Here is a 15,430-nt window from a genome sequence, read left to right on the forward strand (position 1 = left end):
GGCCTCTGCATCTCTTTTGTATGCATCACAACGTTGATTATTGAAAAAAATGTGGATATTGGCTCTATATATTTTTTAGTTTAGCAATATTTGCTATACGGTCCCTTTGACTACAAATCCAATGTATTCACATTTTCCATCCGTAACTATAAAGTCTCTCCACCCTTGATTCCTGTCACGTTCGGAAGTTGTTCTCCCTTCAAAAGAAGCCAAATCCAATGTATTCACATTTTCCATAGATAACTATTTTAAAGTCTATCCACCTTCGCTTCCTGTCACTTTCGGAAGTTGTTATCCCTTCAAAAGAAGAGCATGTGTTAATATCAGGAAAGAAAAGCAACATAGATAAATAAAGGTTAACAAATACGAAATGTTGTGCCCATTTTGTCCGTTTAATAATACATAATAAGGGTTGTTTAGTAATATACATGTATTTGAGCTTTAAACCAGGATTATTTTATTTTGCCGACTTCTCTTGACCTAGTTGCCGGACATGGAGTCTGCGTGTGCGGGGGGCGGGGGGAGTCTTTTCCGCTAGCTTTACACAAGCTAGCTTGTTGATAAGGACATACTTAAGGACCAAATCTAAACTTTTTTTTTTAAATCTCGCAGGTGCGTCCATAATTTTCGTACATATGTGTTTGTAATTTAAATGTTGTAATGGTGGAATAACGTCAACATTGTATCATTTTAGCCTGTTCTCACATTGCCATTAGCTTCGGCTTACAGCATAGCGACCAAAACCGGGCTTGAGCTGGTTCTGTATCAATGCTACTATGTTCAAGCTAACACTGACAAGTAAAAGTATATTGGAATATGTTAGAAATGTGTTTAAAAATGTTTGTTTGGTACGTACTTTTTAACTAATGGCACACTGTGCGCTAACCAAAATGTAGCATTAGCTTGCTACAAAGGGGGCTAGCCGAGTTGAAATTGCGCTACGTAAAAACTCATGTTTGGCCCCCAAAAAGTATACCAGCTGATAAATGCTAATGTTGACCTGATATCAGTGCGGGAAAAGTATGTTTCTGTACAATACAGTATGTAAATGAGTTACATTTGTTAACTAGGATATCACATCTGGATTTTACAGTAGCACTCCTATTGTGCATATGGCGAACTACTTTCACTGTTAAGTGTTGCTAGTCCTTAATAAACGGTGTTAATGCAAGTCTATGTCTGTGTTTTTCAAGCTGTTTTTGAGGCAAGGCAAGTTTTTTTTCATAAAAAATTCCAGAGGCACACCACGTTAAAAACGTTAAAAAACTGAAACTCCACCAGGTCGTCGTGCCTTATTTTGAGTTTTTTGGTGTTTTCCTGTGTAGTGTTTTTGTCTTGCGCTGTTATTTTGGTGGCCCTTCCTGGATTGTTGGTGTTTTCCTGTAGCAGTTTCATGTCTTAATTTGAGCGCTATTCCCCGCGCCTGCTTTGTTTTAGCAAGCAAGGCTATTTTAGTTAAAGTTAAAGTACCAATGATTGTCACACACACACTAGGTGTGGCGAAATTATTCTCTGCATTTGACCCATCACCCTTGATCACCCCCTGGGAGGTGAGGGGAGCAGTGGGCAGCAGCGGTGGCTGCGCCCGGGAATCATTTTTGGTGATTTAACCCCCAATTCCAACCCTTGATGCTGAGTGCCAAGCAGGGAGGTAATGGGTCCCATTTTTATAGTCTTTGTTGCTATTCTTCTTTGTGTGGACATTGTTGATTGTCATGTCATGTACGGATGTACTTTGTGGAGACCGTAAGTTTTTGCTGTCGTCCAGCATTCTGTTTCTGTTTACTTTGTAGCCAGTTCAGTTTTTACTTTTGTTTTGCATAGCCATCCCTATGCTTCATTGCCTTTTCCTTTTCCTTTTATTCATTTTTGGTTTAAGCATTACATACCTTTTTACCTGCCCAGTGCCTCCCGCTGTGGTCTGCATATTGGGATCACAACAAACCATTTTCGTCTCACCCGACACATTACGACTTTTACAAAGCAATTAACTACCTGCTGCCACCTATTGATATGGAGTATTGTATGGTTACCCTGTCGAGCTCTTCACAGCAAAGACACTTAGTAACAACACATTATTTGCAGATTATAATAATTGATTTGCAAAAAATATTTTTTGGACCAATTGGGTTAGGTTGCATAATTTCCCACGGCACACCAGACAATATCTCACGGCACACTAGTGCGCTGTGGTTAAAAAACACTGGTCTATTCAATCATCGGCTTTTTAGCGCATATTGCGAAAGTAGCACCATTTTTTTTAGCAACCACGCAAGTAGCTGTATTGCTGTATAACAATTGCAATGTGATTGTCAACTGCTTGCCTCCTCTAGTAATAGAAGCCAAGAGTTTGGGAAAGAGCTAGACGCTGTTTGCGGAGGATGTCTTCAACATTACTTTACAACCAGGACAGTGCCATACGCTTCAAGAAAAGAAAAGCCCGTTTCACATTCAGCGAAGTCCACATACTTTTGGATGAAGTGCGGAAACATCGCTCTGTGGTTGTGGGTATGTGCTTTAATTTAGCTTTAAACTTCAGAAAAGTGTACGGAAAATGTTGAATGCTTCAAGCGTATAAACTGATAAGTATTTTTGTTTCACACATAAGGCAAATTCAACCGTGGCGTGCCGACAGACATGAAGAAGCGCACTTGGGCAGAAATCACGGCCCGCGTCAATGAAATTGGCGAATGCCAGCGAGAGGTCATCGAGGTCATCAAGAAATGGTCCGACCTAAAGTGTGACACGAAGCGGAAGGTGGCCGCCATGCGGTCGGGCAAAGTGCCAAACCGTGGCCTCAACTCTCGCCTCTCCAAAGACCTGAATCAAACTGAGAAAATAGTACACCAGATCCTGGAGATGGATCAGGAAGATGAGATCAGCAGTGACTTTGGTCCCTTGGGCGATGATGACGACGTGCCAGAGGAAGAAGAAATGGAAGACGAGGACATGGTTGGAATGCAGAGTTCTCCCAACGGTACGGATGTGTTGTCTGTCTCCACTAACGTCCTATTCTTCTAGTAGAAATGCAAACTTTTATTTTTATCAAATGTAAACTACCACATTAAAATGTGTTCTGTAGAGCAGGTGAGAGTGAAACCTGCAAAGTATAGGTGGGTGATACTGCAAATGTTATAATATAATAGTTATTGCTGTTTATTACGCATACTTGTTTCAGCAAAATATCGAAAATAGTGCAAAAATAAGTGAAAAGAAGCGAAAACTATTTGCTTATAATGCCCAAAGTCCACCTGTGTTCAAAACCTTATTCCCTGAGTTTATGGCTGCAATTATATATCGGTTAATTTTTTATTAAAAAACTTTCATTTACATTCTGCTGCTTTGATTAATCACTTGAGTGTAACTAATAAAAACTGATCCAATCTGGACCGCATGGAGTGCCCGGAACAGCAGAGTGTTTAAAAAAAAAAAAAGGTGTCATTTTATTAAGGCACACATATTAAAAGTGCATTTTCAATGTTGATGTGAATGTTTTTAGAAAAAAAATGAAGGTTATGGCTTGCGGAAAAATATTGATCAACTATTTTTCTTTAAATATGCATAGAAGCTATAAAGTGTTTTATTTGATTGAACAAACTGGTCGATAGATTACTCAATAATTTAAATAATTGATGCAGCCCTACCAGAGTTTGTTACTAATATAACAATATAAACAAAATAGAGAACAGGAAAATGACAATCTCATCATGCTAGTATTAATTCAGTGCTAATACCATCTTCAATGCTATCGCTATTTGGATATATCCCACCCACTTCCACTCTGCATAACAGATACATACTGTATGCACTGTATATGTTGTCTGATAATATGTCAACATTTTGACTATATATATGTGTGTAGGCAGCACGGTGGTGAGTGTGAATGTTGTTTGTCTATCTGTGTTGGCCCTGCAATTGGGTGGCGACTTGTCCAGGGTGTACGTTGCCTTCCGCCCGAATGCAGCTGGGATAGGCTCCAGCACCCCCATATACAGTATATATACATGACACTGGACAGTCCGGTTATAAATGCTTACTTACAAACTTCATTTCCAGTCATACAATAAATTGTTATTCATGTATATCATGGAGTTTGTATTTTATAGTTATTATTTGACTGAAATAAGAGTTAATTTCAGAATTATTTTTTCTTGCAGGGGACATGTCACAACCTGCGTTTGATCTGCAGTTTGAATTACCCACTACAGACGGTGAGTTGTTAAGATACAACACATTTGGATTTCCACAAATAGATTTGCTCTTGTTCATGAACACCGATGGTGTGTTCCATTAACCTTGGATGTTGGAAGTCGGAGCTAGGATTGACGTCACAGCCGAGTTATGAGCGTTACAGTTACGAGGTCGAAAATCAAGATAGCCACATTCATGAAAGATATTCTTGCGCTTGCCTTATCTGAATATAAACAACTTATTTAAAAATGTGCGCTTTTTCTGCAATCTTCAAACACAGTGGAGGAAGAGGAAACAGACGCTATTGCTAGTAATGTAGGACAAATAAAACACAGGAAAACATTTTATTTACACTACAGTAACATTACCATATATATACAGTAAACGTCCAACAATACATCGTATACAGTATGGCTGATTTAGTACGACAACAAATACTCAGAAGGGCTGATAACAGATATTACATAAGCTTCTATTATTGCAGCCATCTTTGAAGTCAACTCGGTGGTTGTGAGAACTCTCCGACTTTCCAAGTACCGGTAGGAATTCAGTTGAAACCTCCAACTAGGAACTCGTAAATTCTGACTTCCCAGTACATATGGAGCGCATCAGTATTGTCTGAGAGTGTAGTTTGTCATTTTATGCACCAAATGCCTCATCTAAAATAATGTCTCCCCCAAATTTGCCCACGTTTAAGGGGAACTGCACTTTTTGGGGGGAATTGTGCCTATTGTTCACAATCATTATGAGAGACAAAAACACATGTCTTTTTTTTAGGATTCTAAAGATGATATAAAAAAACACTTGCAAAATGCTAACAATGGGAGTCACCATTGTAGCCTTCAAAGCCCTCTAAAACAACTTCAAAACCCTCCAACGTTTTATATACACACTGCAAGTATATACAGTATATAGTTTAGTAACAGACACGTTCATAACAATATGTATTGTGTTCAATATTTACCATATTTGGTCATTTTATGCATTACCGGAACTTCTTTCCTCAGCGTGTTTACAGTATTTCCGTTCCGACTTCCGGCAACAAATGTGTGTTCCTACTTCTGGAAACAAACGCAAGTATGTTGTAATGAATGAATGCTTTATTTCAAACAACATGTGAATACTACATTACACTTGAAGCAGTATCTGATAAAACCAATTTGTGTGTTTAGAAAGGAGTAGGAAGAAGCATTAGCTTATTAATTCCTGCTCCTTCTCCATTTAGTACCTACCTAGTACCTAGTACTACCTACCTAGTACTATATCTAGGTAGGTACTACTACCCACTACGGCATGGCGTAGTGGGTAGAGCAACCGTGCCAGAAACCTGAGGGTTGCAGGTTCGCTCACCGCCTCTTACCATCCAAAAAATCGCTGCCGTTGTGTCCTTGGGCGGGACACTTCACCCTTTGCCCCCGGTGCCACTCACACCGGTGAATTGAATGATGAATGATAGGTGGTGGTCGGAGGGGCCGTTGGCGCAAATTGCAGCCACGCTTCTGTCAGTCTACCCCAGGGCAGCTGTGGCTATGAAAGTAGCTTACCACCACCAGGTGTGAATGAATGATGGGTTCTACATGTAAAGCGACTTTGGGTACTTAGAAAACCGCTATATAAATTTCAGTTATTATTAGTTATTATATCTATATCTGACTTTTTGTGTCGATTTTATTCTTTCCTATTTTAATACTCTCCACCAAAAACAACAATCACCAACTAACAACCACACCATAAATGATTGTGTCAAAATAAATAACATAAATAGAGAACAGCAAGTTTTTCAAAATGTGAGAACCCTAGTGTTAGCCATACCCCTCTTCTTCCCTGTACTTTGTAAATACCATCTGTCTGTACCACTGTTTGAATTTGCTCATGGTTGGACATTGTCTGAGCTCCTCTGCTCGTCTGTTCCACAGTTTCAGTCCACATATTAAAATGCAATAAATATGTTTTTAAAGTCGAGCGTGCATGCAGATGAATCAGATTGAGTTCCCCCCTCAGATCATATACCCCTTCTCTCAGAAAAAAACATGCTTGAATATTTACTCGTATGTTGTTTATTGCCCTGTACATAATTTGTGCTGTTTGGAAGTGTACCAGATCAATGAGTTTCAGTATTTTAGATTTTAAGAATAAGAGGTTTGTGTGCTCTCTGTACCCAGTGTTATAAATGATCCTGATAGCTCTTTTTTGCAGAATCCACAGTGGTTGGAGTGTAGATTAATAGGTGTTGCCCCAAATCTCTGCACAGTAACTCAAATACGATAAGATCCGTGAATTGTAGAGAATACGGAATGAATTGTGGTCCAGGAAGTGTTTTGCCTTCCTTAGTACTGAGATGCTACTTGACAGTTTGCCTCAAACATGCTTAATGTGAGGTTTCCATGTTATTTTTTTGTCCATTATTACTCCTACAAATGTATTATCATGTACCCTTGTAATGTCAACACCATTTACCTGCATTATTGGTTGAGTGTTCATTTTACAGTTCCCAAATAACATGAATTGAGTTTCGTTTAAATTAAGAGATCATTTGTTTCTATCAAACCACCTCTTTATTTTACAAATGTATTCAGTGATACACCCCAGAGGCTCTTGTGAATCATTCCCTGAGCAAAACATGTTTGTGTCGTCTGCAAATAGAACCAATTTCAATACAATAGAGACGTTACATATGTCATTTATAAACAGTTTGGGCCCCAGCACTGATCCCTAGGGGACACAATGTCCAAACACAATTAGCGATAGTCTCCCAACTTGACAAATTGACTGTTGTCCTTTAAATACCTCTCAACCCAATGCAAAACTATCCCTCTGATCCCGTACTGTTCCAGTGTATTGATTAAAAAGTCATGATTGAGTGTGTCAAAGGCTTTCCTAAGATCGATGTATATTCCAAATTGCATATTGTTTATCTTCTATAACGTTAGTGATTACTTCTATTGATTCCATTAGTGCCAGTGATGTTGAACTGTTTGATCTGAACCTGTACTGATTGTCAGTGAGTAATTTGGGACGGCGTGGCGCAGTGGAAGAGTGGCCGTGCGCAACCCGAGGGTCCCTGGTTCAATCCCCACCTAGTACCAACCTCGTCATGTCCGTTGTGTCCTGAGCAAGACACTTCACCCTTGCTCCTGATGGGTGCTGGTTAGCGCCTTGCATGGCAGCTCCCTCCATCAGTGTGTGAATGTGTGTGTGAATGGGTAAATGTGGAAGTAGTGTCAAAGCGCTTTGAGTACCTTGAAGGTAGAAAAGCGCTATACAAGTACAACCCATTTATCATTTATTATCATTTAATTTATGTTTGACTATGAATTTTTCTAATCGATTATTGAATACTATTTTTAGAATTTTTGAAAATGTGTTAGTAATGAGACGAGTCTGTAATTTGTGAATTGATGTCCATCTCCAGATTTATACAGCGGTACAACTTTAGCCATTTTCTTTTTACTTGGAAATTTGCCAGTTTGGAATGATAAATTACAGATGAAAATTAGCGGTTCAGAAATGCCCTCAATGACTTTTTTCACGATTTTCATATCAATGTTATTGTCATCAGTCAGTGTTTTAACTTTCAATTTATTTGAAATGAATGGGTAAATGTGGAAGTAGTGTCAAAGCGCTTTGAGTACCTTGAAGGTAGAAAAGCGCTATACAAGTACAACCCATTTATCATTTATTTACAATGTCAATTATTTCTTTCTCTTCCACTGCTGTGAGGAATATTGAGTTAGTGTTTCTCTCTGTAAGATTATCATTCCAATGCTGTGATGACAAGGGATCAGTATTTTTTTCAGCCAGGTTTGGTCCAAAACTCACAAAGAACTGGTTAAAGCTACCGGTACTCACTATGTCGTCCATAGTTTCCTTTCTGATATCGTTATCTATGAAATACTGACGGTAGCTTTGCGGGCAGCACGGTGGCGAGGGGGGAAGTCCTGGGTTCGATCCTGCGCTCGGGATCTTTCTGTGTGGAGTTTGCATGTTCTCATGGATGGATGGATGGATGGATGATAGTATGCTTTTTTACTTTTCCTTATAAGACTGATCAAATTATTCTTATATTTTTTGTAATTATTTTCAGTCTCTTTAGTTCTGTCTTTCATAAATTCTCTATAGAGTATATTTTTCTTTGTACAGGCAATCTATAACCCCTTAGTGATCAATGGTCGATCTGAGTATTTACGTATGTTTCCTACTATATTGTTTTATAGGACAGTTTTATAATATAATGATGTAAATATGCTTAAAAATGTGTTGTATGCCTTATCAATATCACTTTCCTTCTACACTGCATCCCACTTTTGTGCACATAGGTCATTTCTCAGTGCCTTCATAGTTTCATCTGTCCTTGTGTTGTCTTTTCATAAGTCTGATTTCCTTTAAATTCACCATCATAAACTGTGAAGACTGGCAAGTGGTCACTGATGTCAATGATCAGTGACCACTGATCATTAGTGAAGATGTTGTCGATTAACGTGGAACAATGAGGTGTGATTCTGCTAGGTCTGTAGATTTTTGGATAAAGGCTCATACTGTATATTGTATTTATGAATTCATATGTTAGTTTGTGCTTGCTCAGATTCAAAAGATCAATATTGAGGTCACCACAAATGAAAATGACTTTTTGATTAACCTTTGAAAAAGATGCCTCAATCCAATCATTAAATGATTATATGCTAAAATCTTGTGCCCTGTATACTGTATACAGCAGATTATTATATTTTTGTTTTTTACCCTCTACAGATTTCAGTGGTTATACATTCAAACAAATTGTCCACAGAAGTTGACATTGTTCCCAGTACCGTATAGTTCAAGTCTTTGTCCACATATACAGCCACACCTCCTCCGCTTTAGTTCTTTCTGTTGATGTGATTGAGTTCATATCCATCCAGCTGGAAATCCATTCCTTTTTCAGCGTTAATCCATGTTTCTGATATGGCAATAATCTTGAATGGTTTTGTAAATCTATTCAAATTATCCTTAATGTTACTAAAATTTGCGTACATGCTTCTGCTGTTTAAATGGATTATTTAAAGTTTTTTATCCGTTTTAATAGTTTGATTGTACTGTTAGTCCATATAGTAACAGCAATTATCAGTAACGTTGGAAAATCTATTATTGTCTTGATCTATATAATTTTCTTTATGGTCTGTATATTGAAAAGTTTTCAGTTCCATATTGTCGAGATCAAAAGTCCCTTGAGTTGTGTCGTCATGGTTTCCAGGTGAAGGTGTGTGATATATTTCCGATGGTGTCATGATCGTGTGTGGAATGGGTAATACCTTACAATCAGGTTCATGATGCTTGCTGGTACCTGTACAGCTCCTCATGTTTATGATGACGACAGTTTTGCTTGCTCTGGAGTTTCATTCAGCTTGATCAGTACTTTATAATTGCTTGTCCATGTGCTTTAAATTTTCGCTTGTTTTTTCAGAAGGCATGTTTTTCTGGCAATATCGGAGTTGCGTTTTGTGAGGCGCTTGTTAATGAATACAGTTGTTCCTTTAAGCTTCCTTCCCTGCTTCAATGGTGCAGACTTGTATTTTCTTTTTGTAAATCTCATAACGACTGATGTATTTCCGTCACTTTTACGGGGCAGAGGGTGGCAGTCCTCTATGTTTGAGTGGAGGAATGCAGTCACCTGTTTCTTTGCCGATCTGTCATCCTGCTCACCGGGCTCCCCCGCGTTGTCAGTGGTCACCGCCCGGGCGTATGACCGGGGTTTAATGCAGATCCCAGTCACAATTACATCGTTGAACCTCCCTGCTGTCAGTGTAACCATGCCTGTGTGGAATTGTTCATGGTGCTGTTAAAGCTAATGTATAGTCCCTGTGCTGAATGTTGCCGTAAATGTGTGTAAGATACTGATCAATTGTTTTACTATTTTAAGTAGGTTCTCAATGATTGTTTTAATTGTATATTGTTTGCTCCTGGCGATCGACATCTTGCCCAAGGACAATGGTTTGAAACTGGCTGTGTAGCTAAAACTTGCACATTTACAGCAATGTTGATCAATGTGCGTTGTCCCTGTTCAAATAAAATGAAAATACAAATAGAGTATTGCTCCAGGTCCACTAGACGTCCTTCCTTCTCGATGTGCTGGATCCTGAGGATCTTCACTTCTTCCAACAGTTCCAGGAGGCCTTTCTGCTGCTGTTTAACCACAGAAATCTCTTTGGCCTAAAACTCTATGGTGTTATAAAGTTCGCCTCCCTCCCTCAGCTGACATTACCTTCTTCGGCGGCATGCTGCTGCTAGGTAACACAACCAATCAGCTGTAAGCCTAGCCACCGGCTAGCTGACTTGCAAACTTTGCAACTGGCGTTCCGCTTCACTCTGTGTTCCAAAATCAGCGTCGTCAAAATTGATGAAAGTGTGCAAAAAACGCTGCTGTACGTGTTGTTTTTGCTGTGTCGTCAAATGTATTTGCTGCGAGCGTGTTTGCTGCGGGTTGTTGAGCGTCAAACAGGAATCATGGCAGACTTGTTAACGAAAACGACTATTATTTGGCAAATGAGGATTTATACCCTTATCTTTTTGAACCTGAATATACGCAGGATGAACTGCTGGTTATAGAAGCGAGCACGAACAGAGGGTGAAACGTTGGCTGAAACGGAAGCCGAGTCATGACTTGGCGATGTAAATGTGGAACTTGGAGCCAAACTATGCTGACATACCGTAAATGGCGCGCCTACCCGAAGTCAACTTGAAAAAACTTCCCCGGCCTGCTGGACCAAACAGACAACTATTATTACTATTACTATTATAACAGTCACTATAGTATTGATCATGAACACATCATGCTCGTTATTACAACTACAGTACATACAGTGTCAAGCTAGCTGTGTACAAACAAAACATGAAATGTGGGCATTAGCCCACATATTACATACTGTAATATGATTGTTCATGTTTTTCAGTCAGTAGAGATGGGTGTCTTATCGCATTGTGTTGTGCAATACTAACTCAAAAGCTTATCAGCCGCTGACCCAAAAGCTACCTAACCTCGTGCCATAGCTATCTTATGGCTACTGCCGTAGCATGCCGTCGCAAGACGATGTCTTACTACACCAGATAAGGAGTTCCTCAATGTTTGCTCTTACAAAAACAATGTTGCTACAGCTTAGTTGTTATGGAACATAAAAAAGTATCAGCATTTGTATGACCAATCGGAGCAATATGTACAATAAAAATGATTAGTTTCAGCTCCAACAACAATGTGTACGTCACTTTTGTCGCCATTGTTTACTGCAACTACCACTATGGGTGTCGTGATCCGATATTGATATCATATTTTGGTCCAATATCAGCAAAAAAAGCATGTATTGTTTGGATCTATCCATCCATCTTCCGCTTATCTCTCTGATATAAGCTCCAATGCAAGCAGCCCTGCAGCATGTTAATTTGTACAAAGCTGGCCTGCCAAGTAGCATCTAAATGTCCTCCAATAAGCACCCAAGAGGCCTCAAAGTTTTCTGTAGTGTGTGGTTTGTGTTTCCACCGCATTTCACTGTTCAGGGTGGTTATACAAATTAGGCTGATGAAGTATGGATGAGTGGTACATATAAAGTGCATCCAGAAAGTATTCACAGTGCTTCACTTTTTCCACATCTTGTTTTGTACAGCCTTATTCCAAAATGGAATAAATGAATGTTTCCTTTGCTCAATACTTTGTTGTAGGCCCGGGCGATATGGCCTAAAAATAAAACTTTTTTGATTTTACAAATAAATTAATAAATACAAATGAAAGAGGTCATTCTACAACTTTTGCTTTTTTATTTATTTATCAAAAACTAGTGGTTTTTGAACTACCACTACTATTGACTAGTGATGCAGAAAAAATTCAGTTGCCGAAAAAAAGACTTTGCTCACCGAAACTGAATGTTGTGATGAAGTATCAACTTCCGCTGGCGGGCTGCGTCTTTCCCCGTGCACATGAATGATGTAGCTCGCCCAAAGCTGTCAAAAATTTGCATACGGGTTGCACTGCTGTTTAGACTAAAGTCACATTTGAAAAGATCAGATTCCAATCGGATTCGGACTACCTCCTGATGTGGCCTGAATCTGATACAAAAAGATAAGATTTGAAGCGTTTAGGCTGGCAAAAAAATCTGTTCTGTGTCACTTGAGGGCAAACAAATCAGATTTGGTTTGCAGTGTAAACTGGGTCAGATATTAACAGTATATTAGCAAGTACAATAATAAATGTATTTATCATTTTCATATGATCATTTATATGCCAAAGTAATATAAGAATAGTATTCTTCCATCTGCTCCTTTCTGATCATGGAAATGTATAAGAAACAAAAAAACAATGAAAGTGTCAACTGTATATGGCTTGTATATATGCATTTTCATGAAAGGAATAAAAAGAAATGATGATGATGATGATGATATATCATGATAAATATCGTTATCACAATAGGTGATAAAGATTTTGGCTAAATCGCCCCTTCCTAACAACTGTTGCACAAATGAACAGGAGTGGTATTTTTTTTTAAAATTTCCAATCAAAAAGGGGACCAACATAAAACATTGTGAAGCGCACCTTTGGCGTACTTAAAATTTGGTTCCGATGTCTGGATCGCGCTCTGGAGAATCACTTCTTAGCCCAAAAAAGGTGGCACGGATTATAGTTGTGTGCTACATGTTTCACAACATAGCAAAACACCACAGGTTGGGGCATGATGCCATGCATGTGCAGTGTATAAGTGTCTCCATGGTGACAGTCCTTAGTAAATGCAAAAAAAACCTCTTAAACGCTGCACCACTTTTGCACTGGTTATCAATCTTCATAGATCACCCACACACGCCCACGTAATATACATGCTTTTTTTGTTTACTATTCAGCACTTCTTTGGATCTTAGTAGATCAGTCCCTAAATGTCAATAAACAAGTGTCTATTTGGTTTCCCTTGACTCAAGATGCTAATGTTTCATTGGCAGAGTGGGAAGATGACCCGAAAGATGACGCGCTGCCTTCAATTCCCGCATCTAAGCCGACAGGGGATCACAAAGGAAACAACGGCCTCCAGAGACCAGGACAATCTCATATTCCCTCAGGCGGGTCAACATCCACGTCCTCGCACTCGACGACACAGTCCACCATCAACGCGCGAGAAAGCATGCTACAGAACGCCTCGCTCAGCCTCCAGGAGCAGCACGCCACTAACATCTTGATGGAGACAGTTTCCCGCTCTCTGGAGCTGCTGTCCGAGTCGGTGCAGCAACTGGCGGAGACTCAGCAGGAATTTGTGCGCGAGTCCCTGCGGCTCCAACGGGAGACTGTCCAGGTTCTTCGAGACTTCACAGGTGGCGCCATCACTCTCATGCATGACAAGCTAAACGGGCGACCTGCAGTATAGCATGAAGGTGCCAGCCGGGCGTGTTGGAGTTGAAGACCTGACTTTAAACGTGGCCTTCAGCCACTGAAACCTTCTAATTCCTTTTGGATTTTACACTGGTTACTGTTCTTTTCGACAGTACTCTTCCGTGGTTGTGCTTTAAAACAAAAAATCATGATATAGTAATAAATATAGTTGGGTTTTTTTTGCTACTGAGAGTGAAACCTCCTGTCAGTGCATCATTGTAAAGCATGCACCACTTATTTTTAAATATCATTTTTTATATATGTATAACTTTTCCATAGTTTTATTGCTGACATTCAAGAATGGGTCATTGAATTTGCAGTTTGTGTCCATAATTGTTCCCTTCCGTCTGTCTATTTAGAGCAGGGGTGTCCATAGTGTTTTTTATTGGCATATTTAAGAAAATAAATTTTTATTGAAATGTATTACACTACTATGCTTTTTGACCTTTAACACAAAGCTGTTTTGTTGGGCAAACCTAGCATATGTTGACCTACAGTTTTAGCATCTTATGTACAAAAAATGGCCCCTGCATCCTTTAATTTGTATGTATGAAAAGGTTTGGACACCCCCGGTATAGAGTTTCACTTGTACTGTAATATTGATTAGTTTTCTGCTACTGACCATTATATGGTCTATATATATATGAAAGCTATACGTTGAAAATGTTGGTTGTTGTATGAGTCATGTTTTTTTTAACATCGTGTATACTGCATATAAATTCAGAATAACATTTAAAATTTTCTCTTAATGTTAAATAAACCAAACACGTTTAAACATAAGAAGTAAAAGTTGTAAATATGTTTTAGTTACTTTTTGTAAAATAAGTCGTATCATTTTAACAACCACAGACACTTGAAGAGTGACAATTTCCTCATTAATATATCGGGGTGATGTTTTTACCTGCACTAGGGGTGTCCAAAGTGTGGTCAAATACGGGCCGTTTTTAGCCCGAAACTTGTTTTTGTAAAAATAAAATGTTATTGTGAAAATAAAATTAATCATTAACTAAAAAAGCTCTCAAAGACTACAGAGGCATCTCTCAATAGTAAAACAATCTAGAGAAAAAAATCCCTAAAAATGATTTTGTGACCTCTACAGGAGTGTACAAGGCAGCTGATTTAAATCCAATAAATATATAATCAAATTAAATCTTTCTTAAATCTAAAAGACATTTGCAAAATGCCAAATAAAATAAATGTTAGAATATAAAATCTAATGAAAATATTGTTCTTATATAAAAAGTAACAGCAAATGAAATAGATATGAAAATATAGTAGAATTAGAAATATTTCTTAATAATTAAAACATTTTTACATAAATGAAGAAAATGTAAAACAACCAAATTATTACAATATTAAAATGTAATACCATTTCATGAAAATATACTTTAATAAAAAAAAAACCTTTAATAAAAAAAAAAAATTACATGCAATTTGAAAATAATTACAATAACGGCAATTAAACACAATGGATATTAAAATATCAACTGGAATATTTTTTTCATAATAAAAAAATGACAAAAAAGCCAAATAAATATTTTAAATATAACACAATTTATTTAACTTTTTTTAATAGAAAATATAAATGAGTAATTACATAAAAATGGCAATTATTAAATTGCTTCTCGTTCCCATGGGGTTGAGTTTTTTTCTTGCCCTGATGTGGGATCTGAGCCGAAGATGTCGTGGCTTGTGCAGCCCTTTGAGATATTTGTGATTAAGGGCTATATAAGTACACTTTGATTGATGATTAATTGATTCGCACACAATTATTTTTTATTGATTAAATATTATATTAATATAAATACATATTTACATATTTATGTACAATTGGAAAACAATTGTTACATAAATAAATGAAAACAA

The 15,430-nt window shown here is 38.0% G+C and overlaps 1 protein-coding gene across 1 annotated transcript; it reads left to right on the forward strand.

Annotated features, from left to right (window-relative positions):
* The first annotated feature begins 484 nt into the window (after positions 1-484).
* LOC133607343 (uncharacterized) lies at positions 485-14,231 on the forward strand. The gene is made up of 5 exons (XM_061961871.2): positions 485-612; positions 2,334-2,508; positions 2,609-2,977; positions 4,158-4,211; positions 13,141-14,231. The coding sequence occupies exons 2-5, from the start codon at positions 2,382-2,384 to the stop codon at positions 13,557-13,559; spliced, it is 969 nt and encodes a 322-aa protein (XP_061817855.1). The 5' UTR covers positions 485-612; positions 2,334-2,381; the 3' UTR covers positions 13,560-14,231.
* Positions 14,232-15,430: the final 1,199 nt, after the last annotated feature.

The sequence above is a fragment of the Nerophis lumbriciformis genome, linkage group LG09 (assembly GCF_033978685.3).
Source record: "Nerophis lumbriciformis linkage group LG09, RoL_Nlum_v2.1, whole genome shotgun sequence".
Taxonomy (NCBI): domain Eukaryota; kingdom Metazoa; phylum Chordata; class Actinopteri; order Syngnathiformes; family Syngnathidae; genus Nerophis; species Nerophis lumbriciformis.

Coding starts and splice junctions, on each gene's coding strand:
- LOC133607343 (XM_061961871.2), top strand. CDS start 2,382: ATGTCTTCAACATTACTTTACAACCAGGACAGTGCCATACGCTTCAAG. Junction 2,509..2,608: donor ACATCGCTCTGTGGTTGTGG/GTATGTGCTTTA, acceptor TTCACACATAAG/GCAAATTCAACCGTGGCGTG. Junction 2,978..4,157: donor AATGCAGAGTTCTCCCAACG/GTACGGATGTGT, acceptor TTTTTCTTGCAG/GGGACATGTCACAACCTGCG.